We start from the raw sequence: 27,027 nt of genomic DNA on the forward strand, positions 1-27,027 counted from the left end.
ATTGATGGCTTTAAGTTAGATAAACAATTTCTAACTTGCTTAATTGTTTTACATGGCTGAAGCCTTAGCACCTCGATACGGCCGTGGAGTGGAAACCAGGGGCGATTTTAGCCCATTTTTGGGGGTGCTGAAAAATGATGTGAATGCTGCAGGCGATGATGTAGAAGTCGCAAGGAATGAGTCAGCAGGTGACAACAGACTTCCCCGGACCGTCAGCTGATGTGAGGATGTGCTGGGTGGGCTCCTTGGACCCTCCAGCCGACGAGGCAGGACGCTGGCTGGGTTCTCCCAAACCCCCAGCAGACGAAACTTATTTATTTCATATTTATTTCATTTATTTATTTCATTTTGGCAGTCCTGGCGCCTGGCTCTCATCTTGAATTAATTTTATCTGTCAGCCTCACCCATCAAACTCAGGGGGCGGGGTTAACACTGCCCACGCAGCTTCTGTAACATTTGATTGGTTGCCGTGCAAAGTAAGTCAAAACAGGTCGATCCTAGATAATCGATTGCTTGTGTGGACTTGGGGCAGCCAGGTATATGGGCTCAAAATGTGGTCAGAAATATTTTGTACTTGTAAAAAAGATTTGTATGTGTAAAAAAGATTTGTATATGTAAAAAAGATTTGTGTGTGCGTAAAAAAGATTTGTATGTGTAAAAAGAATTTGTGTGTGCGTAAAAAAGATTTGTATGTGTAAAAAAGATTTGTGTGTGCGTAAAAAAGATTTGTATGTGTAAAAAGAATTTGTGTGTGCGTAAAAAAGATTTGTATGTGTAAAAAAGATTTGTGTGTGCGTAAAAAAGATTTGTATGTGTAAAAAAGATTTGTGTGTGCATAAAAAAGATTTGTGTGTGGACTTAGAAAAAAAACCCCTGCAAGTTACATTTACGGATTTTGACCCTATTTTTCTTCCTTTCATCTGATTGGTCAATGTCATGTCAATCACAAATGTAACAATCCAATCAGAGAACAGATGGGTTTGGCTGTCGAGGGGCGCTTTTTTTGAACTGCAGGTCTTTGAAGGGAATAAATGCCGTTTTACATGCCAACCCAGCGTTTTCCTTCATCACCACGAAGGAAAACAGTCTGTGGTCGTCCGAGTGATTTTTGTGTCACAGGTCTACATGTTTAATACAGGGACTTCCACAGCCTTTTCAACAGCGCTGCGGACCGCGGGGTGGGGGCGGGCAGTGTTTTGGAAATGACAGTCTTAATTACAAAGCTTTCTTCGTCATGAATTAGCATACATGTTTTTATTGAACATTTGAAGAACCAGCAAAAAAACCTCTTGTAGAGGACATAAAGTCAGAGATAGAAACGACAAGGAGCAGGTGCATCTAGTACAGGTAGAGCTGCTGCAAAAACCCACAGAGCTCAGCAGCCAGCGTAACAAATTCTGGATCCTTTGCTTTTAGTTAGCAGTTAGCATTAGCAGCGTATCCTGCATCCGATGTGAAAGGACTTTTATGCTGCGCACTGTGACTCACAGCAATGGTCCTGGGTCAGCCCTGACTTTGTGTTAAACTAATCCTAAAGTAATAATGGTATTTCTAACCACTGATATACCACAACTTTTTCCTTTCAACAGCTACTGAAAGTTAGGGGACCTAGCTGCTATCGGATATTTATATAGCGATCCTCCAGCTTCAAACTGTATCGCCCTTCAAGGACCTGCAGTTCAAAAAAGCGCCCCTCCGACAGCCAAACCCATCTGTTCTCTGATTGGATTGTTACATTTGTGATTGACATGACATTGACCAATCAGATGAAAGGAAGAAAAATAGGGTCAAAATCCGTACTTGTAACTTGGTTTTTTTTTTTTCTAAGTCCACACACAAATCTTTTTTTACGCACACACAAATTCTTTTTACACATACAAATCTTTTTTACGCACACACAAATCTTTTTTACACATACAAATCTTTTTTACACATACAAATCTTTTTTACAAGTACAAAATATTTATGACCACATTTTGAGCCCATACAGGTATCCCAGAATGCAGATCAAATTACAGGAAGCAATGGTGGTGGTGTAGTTTTAAAATACCCCGTTTTGCTGTCACCAACTACACTTTTAACAGTGTTTTAGCCGCAAATGTCGCGCCGTATGTCTGGTCAGGTTGTCAACATAGAACATGTTTGCAAAAGTGGCAGCCTCGCTTCTGTCAGTCTGCCCCAGGGCAGCTGTGGCTACAACCATAGCTTGCCTCCACCAGTGTGTGAATGAATAGTGGCATTGTAAAGCGCTTTAGGTGCCTTGAAAAGCGCTATATAAATCCAATCCATTATTATTATTCATTATTAAGGACTGTCTGTTAGAATGTGATTTTTTTCTGTCTCTTTTTTTTTGTTTGTTTCTTTTTTTTTTTTTTTTTTTGCTTTTTCGGTCATGTTATGTTTACCTGTCAAAGGCTTGTTACAAACTATGAAACACATCGTGCAGACTTCTGGATGTTAGAAGAAAACTAATACTGCTCATGAATGAGACTAAAGGCAGGAAGGTGTCCTTTAAAACTAAACATGTTAATAGGACCTCCCTATTTATATCATACTTTATCATATAGCACGTGTCGTGTATTTCAGTAATAGCCTGCTGATTTCAGTGTAGTGGTGAACAGTCACACAGCTCACGTATGCGTTATCTGTGATACTCCTTAACTATAATTTATCCAAGTTAACTTCAGTTAACCATTCAGACAGTTCTTTTGTAATGAAAAACATAAACACCCATGCTGCCGGGAGGTTTCCTCAGTGCCAGCTGTTAACATTATAGCTGCTTATGCAGTAACCATGGTAACCACGGACTCTGAGCGGCTGGATCGACGGAGGTCAGACAACAATTTTACATGTATGATCTTAAAACAGGACACAGCCACTATAGGTGCTGGCCTCATATCAAATGTGAAGGCAGACTGAATCTATGTTTGACATTTTTTATATCTAATCTTCCTTTTCAAACATTGAAACAGCAGCGAGTCTGCAGCTGAGGGAATACAAACTCAAATTGTCGGAACAGGTTTGCTCGTTTCTTGGATTCATTTGGGGATTTATTAAATGTATAACTGTTATTCTAATCTGCTGCTCACATTAAAATGTGAAATACATAAATAATTAATTAAATGTGTCAATAATTAATTAATTACATGGGTCATAACTATTTAATTTATTAATTAAGTCCAATTTTAATTAATTATTGCCACATTTAATTAATTATTTATAGGTGTATTTAATTATTTCATTATGGCAGTCCTGGCGTTCCATAATTTCATGGATGCTTTATGTGCTTTTAAAAATGCAGATTGATACATGACTTTATGACTAAGGTACCTGTAAAAGTGTGATCTCAGAATAGCCTGTAATAAATTTTTTTAGATATTATATATATATATATATATATATTAAAAAAAACACCCAGCACGCCCCTGCGGGCGGTTTATCCTTCAAGCTCGGGTCCTCTACCAGAGGCCTGGGAGCTTGAGGGTCCTGCGCAGTATCTTAGCTGTTCCCAGGACTGCGCTCTTCTGGACAGAGATCTCCGATGTTATTCCCGGGATCTGCTGGAGCCACTCGCCTAGCTTGGGAGTCACCGCACCTAGTGCTCCGATTACCACGGGGACCACCGTTACCTTCACCCTCCACATCCTCTCGAGCTCTTCTCTGAGCCCTTGGTATTTCTCCAGCTTCTCGTGTTCCTTCTTCCTGATATTGCTGTCATTCAGAACCACTACATCGATCACTACGGCCGTCTTCTTCTGTTTGTCTACCACCACTATGTCCGGTTGGTTAGCCACCACCATTTTGTCCGTCTGTATCTGGAAGTCCCACAGGATCTTAGCTCGGTCATTCTCCACCACCCTTGGGGGCACCTCCCATTTTGACCTCGGGACTTCTAGGTTATACTCGGCACAGATGTTCCTGTACACTATGCCGGCCACTTGGTTATGGCGTTCCATGTATGCCTTGCCTGCTAGCATCTTGCACCCTGCTGTTATGTGCTGGATTGTCTCTGGGGCATCTTTACACAGCCTGCACCTGGGGTCTTGCCTGGTGTGATAGACCCCAGCCTCTATGGATCTTGTACTCAGAGCTTGTTCTTGTGCTGCCATGATTAGTGCCTCTGTGCTGTCTTTCAGTCCAGCTTTGTCCAGCCACTGGTAGGATTTCTGGATATCAGCCACCTCCTCTATCTGCCGGTGGTACATACCGTGCAGGGGCCTGTCCTTCCATGATGGTTCCTCGTCTCCCTCCTCTTTCTTGGGTTTCTGCTGCCTGAGGTATTCACTGAGCACTCGGTCAGTTGGGGCCATCTTCCCAATGTATTCTTGGATGTTCCTTGTCTCATCCTGGACTGTGGTGCTGACACTCACCAGTCCCCGGCCCCCTTCCTTCCGCTTAGCGTACAGCCTCAGGGTGCTGGACTTGGGGTGAAACCCTCCATGCATGGTCAGGAGCTTTCTTGTCTTTATGTCAGTGGCTTCTATCTCCTCCTTTGGCCAGCCTATTACCCCAGCAGGGTACCTGATCACGGGCAGGGCGTATGTGTTGATGGCCCGGATCTTGTTCTTACCATTCAGCTGACTCCTCAGGACTTGCCTGACCCTCTGCAGGTACTTGGTGGTTGCAGCCTTTCTAGCGGCCTCTTCATGGTTCCCATTTGCCTGCGGGATCCCCAGGTACTTGTAACTGTCCTCTATGTCTGCAATGTTGCCTTCTGGTAGTTCAATCCCCTCAGTTCTGACTACCTTCCCTCTCTTTGTTACCATCCGACTACACTTCTCCAGTCCGAACGACATTCCAATGTCATTGCTGTATAGCCTGGTAGTGTGGATCAGTGAATCGATGTCTCGTTCACTCTTGGCATACAGCTTGATGTCATCCATGTACAGGAGGTGGCTGACAACTGCTCCGTTCCGTAGTCGGTATCCGTAGCCAGTCTTGTTAATGATCTCACTGAGGGGGTTCAGGCCTATGCAGAACAGCAGTGGGGACAGAGCATCTCCTTGGTAGATCCCGCACTTGATGGTGACTTGTGCTATGGGCTTGGAGTTGGTCTGTAGTGTTGTACGCCACATCCCCATTGAGTTCCTGATGAAGGCTCTTAGGGTCCCATTGATCTTGTACAATTCTAGGCATTCCAGTATCCAGCTGTGGGGCATTGAGTCATAGGCCTTCTTGTAATCAATCCAGGCAGTGCACAGGTTGGTCAGTCTGGTCTTGCAGTCTCGGCTGATTGTTCTGTCTACCAGTAGCTGGTGTTTTGCGCCTCTGGTATTCTTGCCAATTCCTTTCTGTGTCCCGCTCATGTATTGACCCATGTGCCTGTTCATCTTAGCCGATATGATGCCTGACAGGAGCTTCCATGTAGTACTGAGGCAGGTTATTGGTCGGTAGTTGGAGGGGACCGGTCCCTTCTTGGGGTCCTTGGGGATCAGGACCGTCCGGCCTTCGGTTAGCCATTCCGGGTGTCTCTCGTTAACTAGCAGCTGGTTCATTTGTGCTGCCAGACGCTCGTGGAGTGCAGTCAGCTTCTTCAGCCAGTAGGCGTGAACCATGTCGGGCCCTGGTGCTGTCCAACTCTTCATACTGGAGACCCTTTCTTGGATATCTGCCACTGTGATGGTTACTGGACCCTGTTCAGGGAGGTCGCTGTGGTCTGCCCTCAGATCCTCTAGCCACTGAGCATTGCCGTTATGGGTTGCGTCCTTCTCCCATATGCTCTTCCAGTATTGCTGCGTCTCCAGCCTTGGTGGTGCTGTTCTCTTATTGTTCCCTTGCCACTGAGAGTACACCTTTGCTGGTTCTGTGGAGAACAGCTGGTTTATTCTCCTGCCTTCTATCTCTCTGGTGTACCTCCTCAAGCGGCTGGCCAAGGCTGTGAGTCTTTGCTTGGCAGTTTCCAAGGCCTCAGGTATGGACAGCTTGCTGTATTTCTTAGGCACCTTATTTGTCGCACCTTTCTGCAACTCCGTTAGTTGGCTAACCTCCCTCCGTGCTACTTTGATCTTGCCCTCTAGCCTCCTTCTCCATGGAGGGTACTGCCCCTTGTGGCTGTTCAACTTGTAGCCAAGCATGTCACTGATCACTGCTGCCGTATTGTAGATCAGCTATATATATATATATATATATATATATATATATATATATATATATATATATATATATATATATATATTTAGTAGAACACTAGTAGAACACTATGCACCTTTGATGATGTTATGTTGAATTTGTGAAGTGGTGTTGTTCAACATGGACAGTGAAAAGGGAAGGAAAGAAAAACATGATTACATTTTATTGATTATTTAACTGTCTGTTGCAATCCAGCATCAACCTCTGAGATTTAAAGTAGACTTTAACTGAAGTTCATCATTATTTCACAGAGTGGAGCTGCAACACAGAGATAACCATAAAATGCAGGTTGAGGAGATAATAAACGGATATTTAATATGTTTGCTGTACATGTATTTGTCTTGTTATTCTCACATCATATAAATATTTGTTCCTCTACAGATTGACTTTTGCTGACAAATGTATTTTGTTCAAACATATATAGAAATTCATTTTAAACGTTTTATAAGCAGTAAGGCAATAAACAAAAACACACAGAGCATCCTGACATTTGAAAGCACTTCACTTGTTCCACAACTTGTTATGTTACAGCTTTATTCCAAAATGGATGAATTTATTTGTTCACAGGCGAGTATGTACAACCTTTGCATCAGCACTAAAAATTGAGCTCACGTGAATCCTGTTTTGGTGCATCTCGTGATTGTTCGTCAAATCTTTCCCAGCTTGATTAGAATCCACCTGTGGACAATTTATTTGATTGGTGATGATTTTATATAAGTTATTATGATTTGATAATATCGTATAGTTGACAGACCATAACCAAGCCAAGAGGTCAAATGAATAGTTTATGTAGACTTCTGAGACACGCTGCTGCTGTGTTGAGATTCACGAGTCCGGAGCGGAATTAAAAACACGACATTCATTTCAGGTCATCGTGTGTTTTGTGAGCAAATGCTTTTGCATATTTGTAGTGTTTCCTCCCTTAAATGAAATATCTACTTTGCAAGCATTGCAAGTTGCCCTGTTGCCATCCATTCTCGTAAAGTATAACCAAACTTTTGAGCGTTTGAGCCGTGTTTCCTGCCAGGTAAATGACGCTCTGCAACGTGGTGACGTCATTTGGGGCGACTGGAGTCGATAAGTGAATCGTTTGCAAAAATGGCAAAGAATTCCAAGGAATTGAAACAATGGGAACCGGTTGTCAACAAGAACCGGTTTTCAATACCCATCCCTACATCTTGGTAGACTGTCAGCTGCAATCCAACTTTAATTCCTGTATGTATGAAGACAACAACAGCAGCCATGTTCATATAAACTTAAACATACAATCACAACAAGCTTCTGACTGATCTGTTTGACTGAATTTTTCTCTCTGTCACAGTTCTCCTCGCACATTATCACTGAGGAGACTAGGAAAAATGGGATTTTATTGTATTTTTTTTAATTGCGTGGAGTCACTCCAACACTATTCTGATATTGACCTCAGAGCCTCCACCATGCAGTCTGGACTCTTCACAAAATAAAACAGCTGCTTCCCATCTGATTACCTAAAACTGTTATATATTTATTTATTAATCAATCACGTCTCATGTTATATCAAGCTAGCTCAAAATGTGTGTGAACAATCCTGTTGCTAGGCAATCTGGTGGCCATTAATGAATTATTATTGCTATTATGAGCCACCATCATGGCACTGAAAACTGACTTTCAGCCCCATACACCTTGCTAACTTATTAATTGATGCAGACAATTCTGCACATTTGTCTGCAGACAAATGGCCCAATATTCACTGTACTGAATCACTTGACGGATTTACTATATTGTTGAAAATAAATCAATGTGACAACATTTAGTGTTATCCCACTACTTTCACATTTGGCCACAGTGGCTGCTTCAGCTGAAATATAGATGTATAAAAATGAAATCATCCAAATAATTTTCTGTTAAAAAAACAACAACAAAAAAGACATACAAAGCATTTTCTGTGTTTGAAATATCTCAACAACATGTGTGACAAAATTAATTGACATGTAATGTTTCCAATAAATAACTGGAACTGTTTACTACGAACAATGAGAATCTTTTAGTAACAACGTCATGTTTATCTACGTTCTAAGTACGGACTGTACTTCTTTAACAAATATCTGTATTTTCCAAATATTGCAAAATTACAAAACTGGATTCACATTCAACACAGTATATGTGACACACCATTCTCTGAGCTGTAATATGACACAGCACTGAAAAACACACTATTGGATCGCTAATGAAACACCACAATCAAGATAACATTCAACAGTAACATTACAGTAGGGAAATTATTAAAACATCTCACAGTAAAACAACAACAACAAGGACCTGCACAAGAAAAGTCTGCTTTTAGTTCCAGGACTATCTAGATGGCAGCTATTGTACCTCAAACGTATTCTTTAACTTAGGAAAGTATCTGTAGGTTTAAAATAAGAGCTCATTATTCCAAATAATGTAGCAGAACTTATTCCAAAGTTTACTTACTCTCGTAAGATAAATGACAACATCTGTCTGTTTTCAATGTACATTCTAACTGTAGTCTCCTCAGTGGGTCGTTGGGTGTGGAATCAGTGCAATGAAACCTGTTTCGCAAGATTCTGCTCAGTAACAAATCAAAACTGAATACAAAGTGTCCTTTAGCTGGGTGAGCTGAATGTTTCACACTGTAGAAAAGTCAACACTTCCATACTGACACACTCACTGGTTCATAGGAGTCATCCAGGAAGTAAAGGCATATAGGAGTGTCTGAAGTGGATATGACGAGGTGTTTTACCTCAGTCCTGTACTCCATCCACTGAAGAGAAGTTCATTAGTTTCCAAAGACCTTATCTATAAACCAAAGCATTGACATTAGAGTTAAGGCCACACTGTCTTTGTGTCTTTATATGTTCTGGAACAGATTCAGGAAGTCTGAGTAGAGCCATGCTTTGACCACTGATTCCTTTCAGGATTAGTCTGTAGGCATCACTGCATGTCTTGATCTGTTTAAGACTGAAAAAGATTGTTGCATATGCGTCAAATCATTTTTAGGGAACCAATCATTTCATTTTTTAAAACAGAGAGGAACAGCACATTTCCATTTTAACTTTGAAAATAAACAAACATCGTACGTTTTGCTGAATCATTAAAAACTAAGTGATTCTATGTATGTTTGTGTGAGACAACTAGTACACATTTAAAAACATCAAACATGAGAAACTTGGGTATATATGAATTTAAATATGAAATTTTTACATATAATTCTTTTTTTTCTTTTTGTTTTTTATGAACAGGAGTAATTTTAATTAGTAACAGCATTTTATCAAAAGGTCAGCAATTAAATTAAAATGAATTTAATGAAAAGAATGAAACCTTTTGAGGTAAATCCATCAAATACTGAGTTTCTGCATAGATCATTCAAAGCAAGCAGGTCTTCAAAACATTTGAGTAGAAAAACATCCACAGACATGCACATCAATGCAAGGTTTTAATTATATATTAGATCTTGGGATACTATTTATAATTACAATGATTTAACTGGCATGGTCTTGGGTCCTTTGACCCAGTTTTTTGGATTTTCGTGGATTTTTTGTCATTCTGTATTATGTTTAAGTCCACTTGTTACTGTTATTCTATGGTTTCTAGATTATTCTGTTTGGTATTGTTTATTAGATTTCCCTTTGTGTCTTTGCCCTCTGTGTGTCTGGGTTTGTATAGTGGTGTGTTCATGTGCCTTGTTTCCCCTCCTTGTGTTTTATTCCGTCATGTTTATCTACGTTCCCCAGCTTGTCATGTCCTCTCTCCCCCTCCAATCCACGTCTCTGTGTACTTCCTTTTTTACTTTGATAGTCTCCTGTCAGTGTGCGTCATGTTGTGTTTGCTCTTCCCCTGTCTCGTTATTCGTGTCAGCTGTGTTCTCAGTTTTCTTATTTGTAGCTGCGTCGTAATTCAGGGGAAGGATGCTCCGATCCTCCGTATTTGGAGGCAAAAGTCAAAGCGGTTTTACGACAAAGGCTGTTTGAATTCAAAGAGTCCTTCAAATGTGTCGACAAATGTGTCCTACTTCTCCCCCAATTTTTTTTTTTTTGCCTGTCCCATTTGGTTCTTTAGCCGTCAGAATTGTTGTCTGAAGACCAACAAAGATACCCAATGGATTTACTTTGCCAAATGGATCATCGTGGCATTGCCGTATTGATCCATTTGATCGACCTTTGTTTTTATTATTTATTATATCTTATTTTCAGATGTTACAGACGGGACAGACATGAGTGAGGGATAGGAAAGGGAGAAAGAAAGAGGAAGGAAAGGAAAAACAGAAGGGGAGAGGGACAGTGAGAAAGGGGGGGTAAAAAAAATCTCCTGGATCACCTGTTGAGAGGAGAAGAATAGAAAACAAGCAAAAAAAAAAAACAAAAAAAAAAAACAAACAAAAAAAAAAACAAAGCAACATACTAAGAAAGATGAAAGAAAAGAAAAACAGAAGGGAAGAGGGACAGTGAGAAAGGGCACTTAAAAAGAGAAAGAAGAGAAAAAAAAATCTCCTGGATCACCTGTTGAGAGAAAAAGAAGAGAAAACAAGCAAAAAGAAACAGAGCAACATACTAAACACAACACCATCGCATTAATCTAGCTAAGTGTAAACAGCAGTAAATACTAAAAATTCAATGTTGTTGTGCAGCACACAGGACTGACAGAGCACAATGTGCTTTGAAGTAGCAGCCAAGAAAGGTGTAATTTAGTCAGAGGGACCTTGGGACAACTGGAGACATTTAAGGATGCAGGGACTGACAGAGACGAGGAAGAAGTCTCATTGTGACGAGTAAAGTTTATCTTGCCTGGCTGGGCAGCTCTCTGGGTGCTCAGCACCCCAAAGCTCTGATCCTAGAATCACCCCTGCTATCTTCCCTGCTCATAGTCAATTACATGACATTAATCTTAAAATTCTCTTTAGTAATCTTGAAATTGACACTAAAATGTATAAATTACAGTTTTTTCTGATTGCTTAAGCACATTTTTTGTAACTATTGGCTAATTTTGCAAAACTCTTCACACAAATAAGAAAACCTGTCACCCAATCATCAAAACATTGTAGTTCTCTTGCAAAAGCAAACACAGCTAGATTAACTCTTCACACCTTCGTAAAAATGGTGTTTCCGTATCAAACAGTACACACAAGCCATCATCTACTAAGCACACAATGCGGCAACTGCACACTGATGGTATGAATACAAAACACATCTGGCTTTTGCTTTCTCTGTGCACAAGGTAGGCTATGTCAGTTTGAGCTCATACTTCTGTCATAGATCCATAAGCATAGAGGGATCCAAACTTCAAGTACTGGGGCCCGTTCTTCGTACCTCGCTAAGTAAGTTAGCTGGATTTGATTGTTGACGATTTCGCGTGATCTTGGATCGTTTGGTTCCCCGAAGCTCATCCGGGACTTGCTGTCATAGCAACAGAGCCGTAAGCGTAAACCTGCTCGGGAGCAGGTTCACTTTATGTAAACAGGATTAGATCGTGGCCACGCAGGTATGTCCGCTTCATTCATACGAAAGCAACAGCGATATTTTACCACTGTTTCACCATAAATAAATAACATCAATGTAACTAAAGATAATGCAGCACTTGATCCTTTTATTGATGTCATACAGATACATACAGGTCATTTCCTAAAAAAGGGAAATGTACTATTAACATTCTATTACATGTATGTGATTATTACAGATGTAATTCATATTTCAGAGTAGTAATTGCAAATTACTTTGTGTAATCAAGATGAGAGACCACGGCTATAAAAGCGAAGGTGGATTTGGGAAGTCTGTCGCAGCCATGTCCTGTCCGTTTACGCGAGCCACCCATTGCGGAAGGTGCAAGATTGATAAGGAGAGTTTCCAGAATTCAGCGTATATTGCGGGACAGACAGGATCCTTTAGCTCAGCGCGACAGTGTGCTCATAGAGAGATATCGATATTCCCGTGAGGGTATTATTCACTTAACCAACTTGTTGACGTGGGGGTGCAGGACCACCACCTGTCTTTTTTTGCTCTGCCCTTTTCTTGGTTGCTGTTATGAACAAATAAACAGATTATTCCAGGGTCTCTTTCCAAGAGACGAAAAGCAATATAAGTGATAAATATTACCATTCTGTAGAATATTCTTATATTTCACTTTTACTTGTTCCCATGTTCTAGTGGGTCCTGTTGTGGCTCTAATGTGAAAGTGGATATAATATAACATAATATAATATAATGTAATATATTATTGGATAATATAGTGTAATATAATAAATCTACCCTACCGCCTACTGGTGTTGGCCAGAGGGGCCGATGGCGCAATATGGCAGCCTGGCTTCTGTCAGTCTGCTCCAGGGCAGCTGTGGCTACAACTGTAGCTGCTTCCACCAGTGTGTGAATGTGAGAGTGACTGAATAGTGGCATTGTAAAGCGCTTTGGGTGCCTTGAAAAGCGCTATATCAATCCACTCCATTATTATTGTTATTATTAAATTACTTACGAGTTTAATTTGTCAACAACTTTCTGCCAGCCCTCTCTCCTTGCTTTTGCAGCCTTTGCAGTGTTCCCTTGCGTTTTAATTAAACTCTGAAACTCCTGAAATCCCTCAATCAAGAGTTCTTGCTCTGCTGCCGAAAAATACCGAGCGCGCTCCTTCGACATTTTCGCCGACCAATCAGAGGGTTGCCGATCAATGTTTCTACTATCGATGCGTAGCCCCTTTTATGACACCCAGTGATCTCACATTACTTCATCCAGCTGTACTAATCGTCAACAGCAGGTGTGTTCGGAGAACCGGATTAGCGAGCTCACGGTTAGCGCGATGATTTGGTCTTGGATGTAGTAAGCGAGGTACGAAGAACGGGCCCCTGGTGTTTATTCAAAACATCAAAACAAACACAAGTGTTTATTTCCAAGTATAGGATTATTTGCAATCGCCATAATGACTATATGGGTTACTTGGTCTGCAGTGAACATGCTTCCTCTGTCCCAGCATCTGGTCATCTAGCAATTCTGTAAAGTAACAATTTCAGTATTTTTACATCAATGGTATTGGTGTGTTTCTCATTGGCATATGGCAGTGCTACAACTCTTTGTGCGAAGTGACTGCATTAACCGATTCTCATTTCAAGATGTCCTTATGATGCTTGCTACAGTGTAGCGGCTCGAGTTAGGCTGGACCCGTTGGCCAGCTACCCTCAGGGTCATTCCACGGTTGATTACATGGTCCACTATTGTAGCTCTGATGTCATCAGCAATTCTATTTCTTACTCTTCTTACCCTTCCTATCCCCCCTCCTCATCTTCCTCTCCCCCCTCCTCGTCTTCCTCTTGCTCCTCCTTGTCCTTGTCGTCCTCTTCATCCTACTTCTTCACCTCCACGTCCTCTTCCTCGGCCTCCTCTACTTCTCACTCTTTCTGCTCCCTCCATTGTACTCCGCACACACAGCTTACCTGTATTATAGTGCTTAGGCTGATTGCAAAGTGAACTAATTATCTAAGAAAGTTTTCACATGTGGCAGTGTGCCAGACAGTTGGCAAAATAGTGTAAATAATGGCCATAAATGTGTATAGTTTTGCTAGGAGTGCATTGATCATTTGGAAATTGAGTGTAAAGCAGTGAGTTGTGTTTACAGTTCTGCAAAAAGAGTGCTGTGCAGTGGATTGTAGCTACAGGTTTGCAAAGTGTGTGTTACAAAATGGCAAACTGAGTGCAAAGCAGTGTTTGTCCTTTTAGTTTTGCAAACTCAGTGAGTGGTTTTGCTATAAGTATCAATAGTTTTAGAAATTGTGCTGTAAGAATCACAGTTAGGGTTTAAGCATTCAGAAAAAAATTGTAAATACACTAAGAGATCTCAATAATACTCACCACAGTGCAGCATCTAAACCACAGACACTCTGCAGGAACATGATGAGATGGGTCCAAAAACAGATAGCATACAAAATGAATTGTTACATCTTTTTGTTAACAAAGTGAGAAAAGACAAAGGAGAAGTCACACTAAACAAACTACATTAAAACTGAATACAAGTACATCCAGGGTTTGTATTTCTAATAGATTCATTTTTGTGTTAAAATGCTTTTACTGATCAGTGTCTCCTTTTGTAACCTGTGGAAGATGGAGGTCCAGGAAGAAGTGAGCAGCTTACTATTGTGAATGTGAGAGAAATAACATTTCCTGACATATTTAACTTTGGTACAGATAAAGTCACAGTTCGTGTATTTTTGTTCTGAGTACATAATGGCTATAACATATTGATTTACATGTGGTGCATTTGCAGTTAGAAGTCATGCAGTGTCAAATTTAGTTCTCTATTGAAAAGCTATACACAGTGTACAGAAAGAGCTGCTCTGCTCCTGGTGACTGTTTTCCACAGAAAGAGGTGGGTGTAGTGCCCATTCCAGTTTGAATCCACAGATACTGAAAGGAGTTTCTAACTAGAGGTATGCAGACATGGTTACAAAAAAAAATAAAAAAAAATAAAGATCTGTGTTGTTTTAAACAGAAGCCCGAAACGTAAATACTGGGGACATGTGAAACTAAGAATTTATAAAGTATAAAAACACAAGACCTTTAAATATGCAGTTCAATGTTACCATATGAACCGCATATTTAAAGATTTTCTCTAAAATGAGGAGTAACTTTTACTTTTGTTACTGTGGATCATCACAAAGTCAGCCTTCTACACACATCCTTATTCTCTTTGTATGTGTGATTGTTTGTTCTGCAGACACACCGATAAACAGAAACCAAAGAAATAATTTTCCTTTATAATCTAAGTCAAGTGAACTGACCTTTTAAACTGTAGTTTGCAGTGTGGACTCTCCAGGTAATCATACAGCTGTTTCATTCCTGAGCCCTCCAGGTTGCATCCTATTAGATCCAGACGTTTCAGGTAGGGGGGGTTGGACTTCAGAGCACTGAGCAGAGCAGCACAGTTGTTCTCTGACAAAGTGCTGTCCTCAAATCTGTAATTCACATGATTGTTATTCAAAGTGGGTTTTTTTTATTACATCATCTTTTTCCTATAAGAAACCAAGTGAATCTCTAATGGAGCTACACACTATTGCAAACTCTAAAGATTATTTTCAAGTGCAAACATGCAGAAAACACACACACATACGGCAACAGAACACTTCTCTGATTAAAAATAACCAAGCTCCAGTTTGCTAGAGATTTGCTAGTGATTGTGTTTTGTTCATGCATTAATTAAAAAAAAAAAAATCTTAAATTGTCTACATGTACTTGCACCATTTTTGATGATGGTGCAAGTACAGTCAAGTGGAGCATGCGTCTGTCCTCTCAGTAAGTGAGTGAGACAGTAGACAGCGGTGAGGAGGGCTGTTCGAGCGCACCGCAAAAACACAAATATGCCTGACACCTATAAACGAAGCAGCATCTGGCTGCAGTTTAAAGACTTTTTTGTCTCGTTCTCATCTTGACTTTGTCTTGGTCTTGACTTGGTCTGTCTTGACCTTGGTCTTGTCTTGGTCTCGATACCCTCTGGTCTTGGTATTGTCTTGGTTTAGGCAGTCTTGACTACAAGTCTAGCTTTTAGTATCTCTTTAGTCCAAATTTTTATTCTTTGTGTGAAAACTCATCCTAAAAATGTCAGCATCTAAAAACCTGCAGGTTATTAGTCAGCTGCTCTAACCTCTGGTCACTGTCTCATCCACATTGTCCCCCTAATGTTTCCAGATGTCCAATGTAAGATAGCAGGCTACATCTGACTCTGGTTACTTTGTTGTGCAATGTGGGGGTGAAGATTACTACAATCCTGTAATTGGATGCAAGATTTTCCAAAACTGTAAGTGGTGGATTTGTGGGAATCAATGAAATTATGCTAAAATCCAAGTCCTCATTGCCTGACGCTAAGGCAATGAGAAAAAAAATGGACTGGTGCATCCCAGTCCTCCATCTCACAGTACTGGAGTTGGGCTATAGGGGGATAAATTCATAGTTCAATATATTGAAATAACTTTATAAATAACAACAGATTCAGTTTCAGTTAACTGACCTGAGTGTCTCCAGTCTACAGTTTGGATCCCCCAGATTAGCAAAAGTTTCATCTGCTGGAATCTCCAGGTTGATTGAACTCAGGCACAGCTCTTTCAGATGGGAGGGGCTGGACCTCAGAGCTGAGGCCACAGGGCCACATTTACCCGCATAGACAAAAATCTTATGAAGTCTGTGTTGACACATATTAAAAAAATAACATGTTATTATGAAGAAGACACATTATATTTAGTTTGTGCACTCGCTGGCAAAGAATTGGACACTGTCTCTTCACATCAGTTGTTCAGCTGATCTGATCTGACTGACATGAAACATTCTTATGACTTCTCAGACCCACACATTTTCAGTCTTTGTTCTGATTTAATGTGGAGATGAAGGAGAAAACACTGAATTCCATTACATATGTGAGACTTTTTCCCCTCCATTTTGACAAACTTTGACAAATATAAAATCCAAGAAGGAAAAAACTAAAGTTATTTACTGTGAAAACCAAAAACATGTTTAATGAACCATTTTTAGATTTTGGAAATACAAATACCATGTATTTCTTTGAAAAATGGTATATAAACATCACATTTTTGAAGGTTGATGTGATGCTGTGATCATATGATATCATTATGTTAATCATGCTTTTCTTTTTTCAATAGCTGCTTGGCCCCGAAAAAGGAATGAAAGTTAGACAACAGGACAGAGCTGAACTGCTGTGGAAAACTGCTAAGAGCAAACTTCCAAAAAAAATAAAAAATAAATAGGAAATAAACAAGCACTCAGCTTCAAATGCTGTATGCTTTGGGTCCTTCCTATCAAAGTCTTATGTTTAATTTACAGCTGCTCACTGTGATGTTATCAAGCTTTAAATAGATAGTATTATCACTGACTGTATTGAATCACTTTTTTGATTTCATTTCTATTCCTGGAAGTAAATAACTGTGACACCATTCAGTTTTATCCCATTGCTTTCACACTTGGCCATTGTGGCTGCTTCAGCTGAACATTTACAGTGGCTTGCAAAAGTATTCAGGCCCCTTGAACTTTCCCACATTTTGTCACATTACAGCCACAAACATGAATCAATGTTATTGGAATTCCACATGAAAGACCAACACAAAGTGGTGCACACGTGAGAAGTGGAGCGAAAATCATACATGATTCCAAACATTTTTTTTACAAATAAATAACTGAAAAGTGGGGTGTGCATAATTATTCAGCCCCCTGAGTCAATACTTTGTAGAACCACCTTTTGCTGCAATTACAGCTGCCAGTCTTTTAGGGTCTGTCTCTACCAGCTTTGCACATCTAGAGACTGAAATCTTTGCCCATTCTTCTTTGCAAAAAAGCTCAGTCAGATTAGATGGACAGCGTTTGTGAACAGCAGTTTTCAGATGTTGCCACAGATTCTCGATTGGATTTAGATCTGGACTTTGACTGGGCCATTCTAACACATGGATATGTTTTGTTTTAAACCATTCCATTGTTGCCCTGTTGCACCTTTATGTTTAGGGTCGTTGTCCTGCTGGAAGGTGAACCCCCGCCCCAGTCTCAAGTCTTTTGCAGACTCCTATTAGTCGTGCAATGCACAAAGTTGGCCTTTATGGAAGAGTGGCAAGAAGAAAGCCATTGTTAACAGAAAACCAGAAGAATTCCCGTTTGCAGTTTGCCACAAGCCATGTGGGGGACACAGCAAACATGTGGAAGAAAGTGCTCTGGTTAGATGAGACCAAAATGGAACTTTTTGGCCAAAATGCAAAACACTATGTGTGGTGGAAAACTAACACTGCACATCACTCTGAACACACCATCCCCACTGTCAAATATGGTGGTGGCAGCATCATGCTCTGGGGTTGCTTCTCTTCAGCAGGGACAGGGAAGCTGGTCAGAGTTGTTGGGAAGATGGATGGAGCCAAATACAGGGCAATCTTGGAAGAAAACCTCTTGGTGTCCTATGGACAGATTCCCCCACCTGAGCTGTAGATCTCTGCAGCTCGTCCAGACTCACCATGGGCCTCTTGGCTGCATTTCTGATCAGCGCTCTCCTTGTTCAGCCTGTGAGTTCGGCCTTGTCTTGGTAGGGTTACAGTTGTGCCATACTCCTTCCATTTCTGAATGATTGCTTGAACAGTGCTCCGTGGGATGTTCAAGGCTTGGGAAATCTTTTTGTAGCCTAAGCCTGCTTTAAATTTCTCAATAATTTTATCCCTGAACTGTCTGGTGTGTTCTTTGGACTTCATGGTGTTGTTGCTCCCAATATTCTCTTAGACAACCTCTGAGGCCGTCACAGAGCAGCTGTATTTGTACTGACATTAGATCACACACAGGTGCACTCTATTTAGTCATTAGCACTCATCAGGCAATGTCTATGTGCAACTGACTGCACTCAGACCACAGGGGGCTGAATAATTACGCACACCCCACTTTTCAGTTATTTATTTGTAAAAAATGTTTAGAATCATGTATGATTTTTGTTCTACTTCTCACGTGTGCTCCACTTTGTGTTGGTCTTTCACGTAGAATTCCAATGAAATTGATTCATGTTTGTGGCTGTAATGTGACAAAATGTGGGAAAGTTCAAGGGGGCTGAATACTTTTACAAGCCACTGTAGATGTATAAAAATGAAATCATCCAAATAATTTTCTGTAAAAAAACAAAAAACAAAACAAATAAAAACCATTTTCACAGTGTTTGAAACATCTCGACAAGATTTGTGACAAAATTAAATTGATGTGTTATTTTTCCAATAAATAACTGGGACTCTGCAATAAGAAAAATGATTTTGTTTTAGTAAGAATAACTTTAAGAACTAAACTATTGATCTACACTGATTTATAATCTTAATCACATCTGGACTCACCGAGCCTTTCTGCAGTTCTTAACAGCTGGAACCAGTCTCTCTCTACCCTCCTTTGTTGTGTTGTACTTTTCCAGATCCAACTCATCCAAAACCTCCTCTGACATCAGCAGCATATATGCCAGAGCTGTGCACTGAATTCCAGAGAGTTTCTTCTCTGATTTTTTCTGTGACTTTAGGAACTCTTGGATCTCCAGATGTACAGAGAGGTCCTTCATCTCCATGAGACAGTGGAAAATGTTTAGACATCTGTCAGGACACTTGCCATCACTGCTAATCTCCTTTAGGTTGTTGATAACTCTCTGGATGCTTTCAGGATTGTACTCTGCCTGACCCAGCAGACCTCCCAAGAGTCTCTGGTTGGACTTTAGACAGAGGCCATGAAGGAAGCGAACGAACAGTTCCAGTTGGCCGAACATACAGTGGAACGATTTCTCCATGGCTCTGCTCAGAAAACCTTCCAGAGATGAGATATCTTCCAGAGATATCTTATTTCCTTTATCGTCCTCAGTAAGGAAGTTCTGCAGCACCTCTGTCTTCCTGTTGGTGTAACAGTGGAACATGTAGACTGCAGCCAGAAACTCCTGAATGCTCAGATGAACAAAGCAGTAAACTGGTTTCTGGAAGATCACAGACTCTCTTTTGAAGATCTCTGTACAAACTCCTGAGTACACAGAGGCCTCTGTGACATCCAGACCACACTGCTCCAAGTCTTCTTGGTAGAACAGGATGTTTCCTTTCTGCAGATGTTCAAATGCTAGCCTGCCCAGCTTCAAAATAACTTCCCTGTCAGTTCTGGCGAGCTCCTGCTGCTTTATCGCTTGTCCTCCGTGGTACTTGTGCTTTTTCTTTGTCTGAACCAGCAGGAAGTGTGAGTACATGTCAGTCAGGGTCTTGGGCAGCTCTGCTCTCTCCTCTGTAGTCAACATGTGCTCCAGAACTGTAGCAGTGATCCAGCAGAAGACTGGGATTCCACACATAATGTAAAGGCTCCTGGATGTTTTCAAGTGAGAGATGATTCTGCTTGACAGCTCATTCTTTTTGAATCTCCTCCTGAAGTACTCCTCCTTCTGAGCTTCAGTGAAGCCTCGAACTTCTGTCACCCTGTCAACATATGTTGGACGGATTTGACTTGTTGCTGCAGGTCGGGAAGTTATCCAGATGAGAGCAGAGGGAAGCAGATTCCCCTCGATGAGATTTGTCAGCAGCTCACTAATGGTGGACTTCTGTGTGACATCAGACACAAGCTTCCTGTTTGCAAAATCCAACAAAAGTCTGCTTTCATCCAGGCCATCAAAAATGAACAAAAGATGACACATAGTGAGCTTCTCTGCTGTGATGCTCTGTAATGTTGGATAGAAAACTTGGATCAGCTCCAGAAGACTGTACTGCTCATCTCTGACCAAATTCAGCTCCCTGAAAGAAAGCAGAACCACCAAACTAATGTCTTGGTTTTCTAAGCCATCTGCCCAGTCCAGAGTGAACTTCTGCACCAAGAAGGATTTTCCAATGCCAGCAACGCCATATGTCAGAACCACTCTGATGGGTGTCTTTTGATCAGGCAAGGTTTTTAAGATGTCCTGACATCTGATTGATGTTTCATGGAGGATCTTCTTCTTGGAAGTTCTCTCCACCTGCCTGACCTCATGTTGGATTTGAAACTCTTCATTCTGCACATCTGTGATGTAGAGCTCAGTGTAGATCACTCTGAGGGGGGCTTCACTTCCTGTTTTATCAGTTCCTTCATACACATGTTCACATCTGTTAATCAGAGTGAGCTTTAATGCATCTAAAGCTTTTTGCAGACCAGTATCTGTTGAAAGAATGGAAAACAATGAATCTGGAGAGCCCAAAATGCCTGAATAACAGAATAATTAAAAAAAACAATATCAACAGAAAGATATTAGATTTTTCTTTGTGCACAGCTGCTCTTACTGGCTGCATGCTGATTATCTCTGGTTCTGGAATTTTCTCTACACTGTGGACAGAAGTCTGATGAATCCTTCAGGGCACCATGACACGACACACAACAGGATGTTGGCTTCCCCACGAAAAAATTATTACGCTTTGTTTCTCTGTGGGGACCAAAAAAAAATTATTCTCACCAAAGAAAAACGGTAAAATCAGACAAACCAAAGTTTAATAGTAGCCCGGGCATCCAAAAAAAACCATGGTTTATGTTTCTAGGCACCCAGTAGTCAATTCTTGACTACAAATTTTGCTTTGGTGCTTAGATTTTATTATGAGATGGATCGCTGATAACTTTCTTCAACAAAGTGAGAAGAAAACTGAAGTCCTTGTTTGTGCTCCTAAAAAATTGGTACCTATGGTTACAGAAACCTTAGGCCCTCTCGCTACATTTGCCAAACCTTCAATCTGTTTTTATTATTAAAAAAAACATTGCTAAGCTGAGTCCCATTGTCTCACGCTCAGAATTAGAAATGGTCATCCATGCATTTGTCTCATCTCGTTTGGATTATTGTAATTCTTTGTTCACTTGTTTATGTAAAGCCTCTGTGGATCATCTGCAAGTTGTTCAGAATGCTGCCGCAAAGCTTCTGACCAAGTCTTCTAAATACTCTCACGTTACACCTCTACTGATCAAGTGGCACTGGCTCCCCATAAAATTCAGAATCCACTTTAAGATTTTGACTTTGACATTCAGGGCTCTGCATGGACAAGGACCAAACTAATATCAGAGATCTTACATCCCCAGCAGCTCCTTGAGGTCATGTGATCAGGGCTTACTGGTCGTCCGTCATACGAGGTTGAAAACGAAACGCGAACAAGCATTTGTAACTGTAGCCCCCAGACTTTGGAGCTCCCTGCCTTTGAGCCTGAGACCTGTGGACTCAGTGGTTTCATTTAAAAAACAGCTAAAAACTAATATTTTTAAAATTGCTTTTGGTTGATTTCTGTTTTATGTTTTAGCTTTGCTTTGAAGCACATTATGATTGTTATCTTGAGAGGTGCTATACAAATAAAATTTTACTCTACTTACTTTACTTCTTTTCAGTATCTTTAATTTATTTTGTGTTTTGTTGCATTTTACTTTCTGCAAATCACTTTTGTGCCAAAGAAGATAAATCACAGAATCTGAAAGGCAAATTAGACATTATTCCGTAAAATAGATAAAAAACTACTCATGTCACGAGCTGCACATTAACTTTTGAAGTTTGTTAATCAGTCATAAATGTCTGTGCATGATTTGATACGCTTCATAATGTAGCCAAGGTCGGTATCATGGGACATGCCACTGGATGGCACTGTTTCTTTTGGGGTACCTCTTGATGGGGATCTACAGAAACATTCACGGAAGTGCTAGCTTGCATTGGTGTTATGTGGGTGTGCAATGCCGTTTTTCGCTGCCTGGTCTGTTTTAAATGCAAAGAGTGGAACAGTTAAGGCACTGGGAGTTGCTGCAACCGACTTCACTGTTCATGTCAGAGGGATCTCTATGCCATTTTTCTGCTGGATTAATGCATTGTATTTGTTTGAGTTCACACTTGTATTATAATATCTCCATGGATAAGAGGGAAAATGTACCTTTGTTAACTGTTTAATGTGTCTCTGTTTAATTTTAGCACGAGAAGCCACTACAGTTATTTCTGCACTGCTAAGTTTGTTTTGTTTCTGGATGGCTTTATATCAGTCACAAATTGACACTAGACATCTTTGAGTTCCAGATGCTGATGAAGTTGGGAAAATAACCTGCAGTAGCAGTGGGTTACCAGCAGAGATGGGCAGTAACGCATAATCCAATTACTTTTTTCAAGTAACGAGTAAAGTAAGGGATTACTATTGCAAAAAAGGTAATTAGATTACTGTTACTTTCCCGTAAGCACGCTGCGTTACTACGTTAATAAAACCGTGATTTTTTTTTGCGAGAGTGTCTCATGACAGTGACATAAGCGAGTGCGACATTCGTGTCAACAGCTGTGTGCAGATCAACAATGGATAATATATCGAGTGTGGGAGAGAGTATGAGCATGCAGCGTTTAAAGCGTGGAAGTACTGACCTTACTTTGAGTTTGATTCCGTAAAAAGCGTTCGACACACACACACGGATATATACAGCTACACATGCATACACATGCATACACAAGCTGTGTAAACCAACCATAAATAACCAATCTAAATCTTATAAACATAAAATACAGGATGACAGAAATGAAATGAAGTAAAATGAATATCACAGAATGTACATAAGATGCAGTTGCAGTCTGCTAGTGGGAGCAGGAAGCGAGGGAGCCAGAGAGGGAAGTGATGGAAAGGTACATCTGGGAGACACAGGCAGCAGGAATCATTTCTCTCCAGCAGGGGCTGGACTAGTTTTCATAGCAACTACGAGCAACAAAGGCAATGACTTTGTTGTTTTGTATTGACTATTTTGGTTTATATGAATAAAAAATTAAAAATAAGTACCTCTTGCCTCTGATTAACTCAGCTTTTGAGTCTCTCCACAAAGCCGCCATGTTCACTAAGTTGGATCTTCAAAACACATACCACCTCATTCCCATCCAGTAGGGTGACAAATGGAAGACAGCTCTTAACACCCCGCTCGGACATTTTGAGTATCTCCAAGGTAAGCTCCAACTCTGTGCCTTTTTCCTCACAGGGACTGTCAAGCACAGAGCACATCTATGATGCTGGGGAGAGGGAGCTCCAAGCAATGAAGCGGGTGCTGGATGAGTGCTGCTGCTAGCTTGTTGGGGAGGTTTACCTCTGTTTTGCTAAGAGACTAAATGCTTGCTTGGCCCGTTGGTCCCTGATCTTTGGTCGACTCTGTTGTACTCTCTCTTATCGCCTTGGGTCTAGAAATAAAAAGCCTGATGCTTTCTCAGCCAGTTCTTTTTCAGTCAGAGCAGGAGAAGATTCTGCCTGCCAACTAATTATGCTTCCTATTTTATTGTGAAAATTCTTTTTCCATGTTCAGTGTGTCTAGTTTCACTTCCTCCGTGGCCACATTATGTCCATTCACATCAGCCCTTTCCCCGTGTTTTTCCACTCCCCTTGAACACCTCCTGTGTGTATTTAGTCACTGAGTTTTCATTCATTCTTTGTCTGATTGTATGCTATTCTGCCATGCTCATGCCATATTTACCAGGAGTTTCATGCCATGCCAAGTCTTCGGGTTTTTTATGTCTTTTTTCCATGTTCATGTTAATGTTCAGGGCTTTTTATGTTTAGCACGAGTTCACTCAGGTTAGGTTAGTGTTTAGTTTTGGCTTTGCCATTTTTTTACTGTTAAAACCAGTCTTAATAAATGGCTCGCTTTCTGTTAAGACTAAGTTTGGTTCTTGCATGTCTGTACTTGGTCTACCTCCTCACTCCACTCCCACAGATTGTGACAAGATTGTCACCAGGGAAATCCTTTTAAATCATTTATAGATTTCTATCAAATTAAAGTTTGGATTTCCATTTTGGTTTTTCTGCTATAGACCCACAGAATATTTAATGCATCTTTTATTTCTTAATCCTAGCACTTCTAATCGTGGCAAGGGGTCCCATGAAGCTAGTTAATTAACTCATTTTATGTTACCCAGGGTTCAGTCTAACTATGAACACAGTCACATCAAAGTTGTTGCATTTGCAGTAACAAACCAATCGAAGTCATGGATAGGTGCACTGCAGGGCAGCAGTTAAGAATATAAAACTACAAAAAATCACAGTAAAATTATCAAATATCAAAAATATCAATTAAACACATAAACATTGAAAGCAACACAGCTGCTGTGTGAGTGGTTGTTTTGGGGAAGTCATTTTTGAGGAAAGTTATTTTTCACCATTTTTGGAATACCTTAGAGCAGCGGTCTCCAACCCCCGGGCCTCGGACCGTGAGTCATTTAGTACCGGGCCGCAAGAGTTGAGGCTCAGGTGTGAAATGTATAGTTTTCAGGGGATTTTTTTCGGTTTTCAGCGTTATTTTGTTATCGTTTTTATCTTTTACTCGTTTTTTTCTTGGTCTTTTCACGTGTGTTATGAATAAATTTCTTTTTTTCGGTACCGGTACTAGTTTTATTTTGTTGTATTTATCCGCGACACCTTAAAGGCCAGAAAATATTGTCAGCCATAATTGTCGGCCATTGTCCGTGGCGCAAAACAGGTTGGGGACCGCTGCCTTAGAGTTTACCCTATAGGTTTGAAGAATGGTCTCTTTGCTTTCCAAAAAAAGCCTTCATTTCATACCTTTTGATCTTTAATCTCAAACAAAACCTGATGTGGAACAGGTTAGGCCACATTCAGTGACTCCAACCCTACAAACCCCTTTGAAATATTATGAAAGACTTCAAAACCAAAATCGTCTTAACTCAGTTGATAGCAGAAGCAGTCTCTTACTGTGTGACTGAGGGTCCATGTTCATGACTGAAGACTGGAGGATAATCTCTGGACGTGTCACTGTTCATGGACACAGAGCTGGATCCTGGAAACTCTGCTCTGTGTTTGTGTTGTTGACGTCTGCAAACGCAAAGACAAAATGAAGAAGCAATTCTTCTTCTGCATTTAACTGTTGTTGGCCACTGAGCTGCTTCTCTCTGTGTCAGATTTATCTGGCTGAAGCTTTCAATTTTGTCACTACTGACATAATTTTTGTAGGACAGTCTGTCACCAACTTCACTGAAAACAAATATCTGGAGATCAAACACATATAACATACTGAACACAACACAGATGTGTGAGTGGTTGGTTGAGAAAAATCAATTAAAGGAAGACACACATGACACACATAAACTCTCAGCTGCCGCCCCATGTGGGAGTGAAAAGTGTGAGCTGTAAGTGAGTGCAGTCCTTATATAATGTGTGCCAGAGCCAATCAATGGTGAAAAAGGGAAACATGGAAAATCTGGTGAGGGGAGGGAGAGTGAGGAAAAAGGGTAAGAAAAACAAGAATCTTGACAACAGCTGTTGTGTGAGTGGTTGTTCTCTATCATATCGAGACTATCTCTCCACGCTGTTATATATTCTATATGTATGTGGTATGACCCCCTCTTGGTCGTGGCGTGTGGATACTCAGGCTAGCCCGGCCACACCCAACAGCTTACGTATAAAACAGCTGTGCAAACTTGACACCGGTGATTGTTTTATCTCCACTTGTTTATGCGTGTGTGGTTGACTGATGGTACCTACTTGTGGTACTGTGTGACTGTGTGTGTGTGATAGTGGCAATGGCAGTGGTGTCCGTTAGTGGAAGCTTGTTTCTGCAGCCTCCCTGTATGCTGCCTCTCTCCTGGCCCTGGTCTCCCTTAGCCCCGGTCTCCCTTAGCAAGACCCTTAGCTTAGCTGCCATGCTCGATTGGCTTAGTAGGCTGTGCTCCCCTGGCGTATTGCCCACGTGCCGCAGGTTTACGCAGCCAGCAGAGGCTCAATCAGTGAGCTAAACTTCCTGGCAGCCTACAGGTGTCTCGTTTGCGAGTTCACTCTTGCTGCTTCCCTGTCTGTGGACGGTGAAGCTGCTTGGCTCTGGAGACCGACCTTCGGGTCACGTTCCTTACTCAGCCCGCTAGTGCAGACTGTGTATCCTGGTGTATTGCTCGAGCTTCACCAGTTAACACGCCGGTTGGACCTCACTGTGTCTGACACCTCAGCCAGCGGGTGAGAGTTCTTCATCCTGCAGCATCAGCTCCCTATCTGGCGTATTGCCCACATGTCCCCCGCCTTTGCCTTTTCCCCCCACCTTTGCATCTGGCGGGGCCATGACTGGGGAGGTATGTACAAGTTAGCACATTACACCCTGGGTCAACACACCTGAATCAAATGATTAGTTCATTACCAGGGTTCTGGAAAACTTCAAGACAGGTTGAGGAGGTAATTTAGCCATTTAATTCAGCTTTTTTTGGATCAAGGACACATCTAAAACCTGCAACTGGCCCTTGAGACCTGGAGTTGGACACCCCTGAATGAATGTGTCGTATTAACAGCCTTGGTCATAAATACTAGAAACATGCTAATATGTTAAAAGACGTTAAGCATACTTTTCACCATTTTTGGAAACCGAGTTTATCCTATAGCTTCCAAGAATGGTTAATTTTACTTTCCAAAGGAATAATAGTTCCAAAAGCCTTCATTTCATACCT

The 27,027-nt window shown here is 41.0% G+C and overlaps 3 protein-coding genes across 3 annotated transcripts in view; all 3 read right to left on the reverse strand.

Moving 5' to 3' along the window:
• The window catches only part of LOC113010344 (uncharacterized), an 89,113-nt gene that overhangs the window by 26,091 nt on the left and 35,995 nt on the right, over positions 1-27,027 (reverse strand). The gene's annotated exons all lie outside the window — the stretch shown is intronic.
• On the reverse strand, positions 6,193-25,811 carry LOC113018465 (NLR family CARD domain-containing protein 3-like). The gene is made up of 7 exons (XM_080299018.1): positions 25,292-25,811; positions 20,888-21,027; positions 18,956-20,765; positions 16,108-16,278; positions 14,885-15,058; positions 13,959-13,987; positions 6,193-9,090 (listed from the first exon to the last, which is right to left on the reverse strand). The coding sequence occupies exons 1-6, from the start codon at positions 25,606-25,608 to the stop codon at positions 13,972-13,974; spliced, it is 2,628 nt and encodes an 875-aa protein (XP_080155144.1). The 5' UTR covers positions 25,609-25,811; the 3' UTR covers positions 6,193-9,090; positions 13,959-13,971.
• LOC113018471 (NLR family CARD domain-containing protein 3-like) overlaps positions 6,193-27,027 on the reverse strand; it is an 87,409-nt gene continuing 66,574 nt past the window's right edge. Inside the window, exon 10 of the mRNA XM_080299017.1 lies at positions 6,193-6,807. The gene's annotated coding sequence lies outside the window, so the exon portion shown is untranslated. The remainder of the gene's footprint in view (positions 6,808-27,027) is intronic.

Source organism: Astatotilapia calliptera, chromosome 3 (assembly GCF_964374335.1).
Source record: "Astatotilapia calliptera chromosome 3, fAstCal68.1, whole genome shotgun sequence".
Taxonomy (NCBI): domain Eukaryota; kingdom Metazoa; phylum Chordata; class Actinopteri; order Cichliformes; family Cichlidae; genus Astatotilapia; species Astatotilapia calliptera.

Coding starts and splice junctions, on each gene's coding strand:
- LOC113018465 (XM_080299018.1), bottom strand. CDS start 25,608: ATGTTATATGTGTTTGATCTCCAGATATTTGTTTTCAGTGAAGTTGGT. Junction 21,028..25,291: donor CATGGACCCTCAGTCACACA/GTAAGAGACTGC, acceptor TGGTCCCCACAG/AGAAACAAAGCGTAATAATT. Junction 15,059..16,107: donor TGTAGACTGGAGACACTCAG/GTCAGTTAACTG, acceptor TGTGAATTACAG/ATTTGAGGACAGCACTTTGT.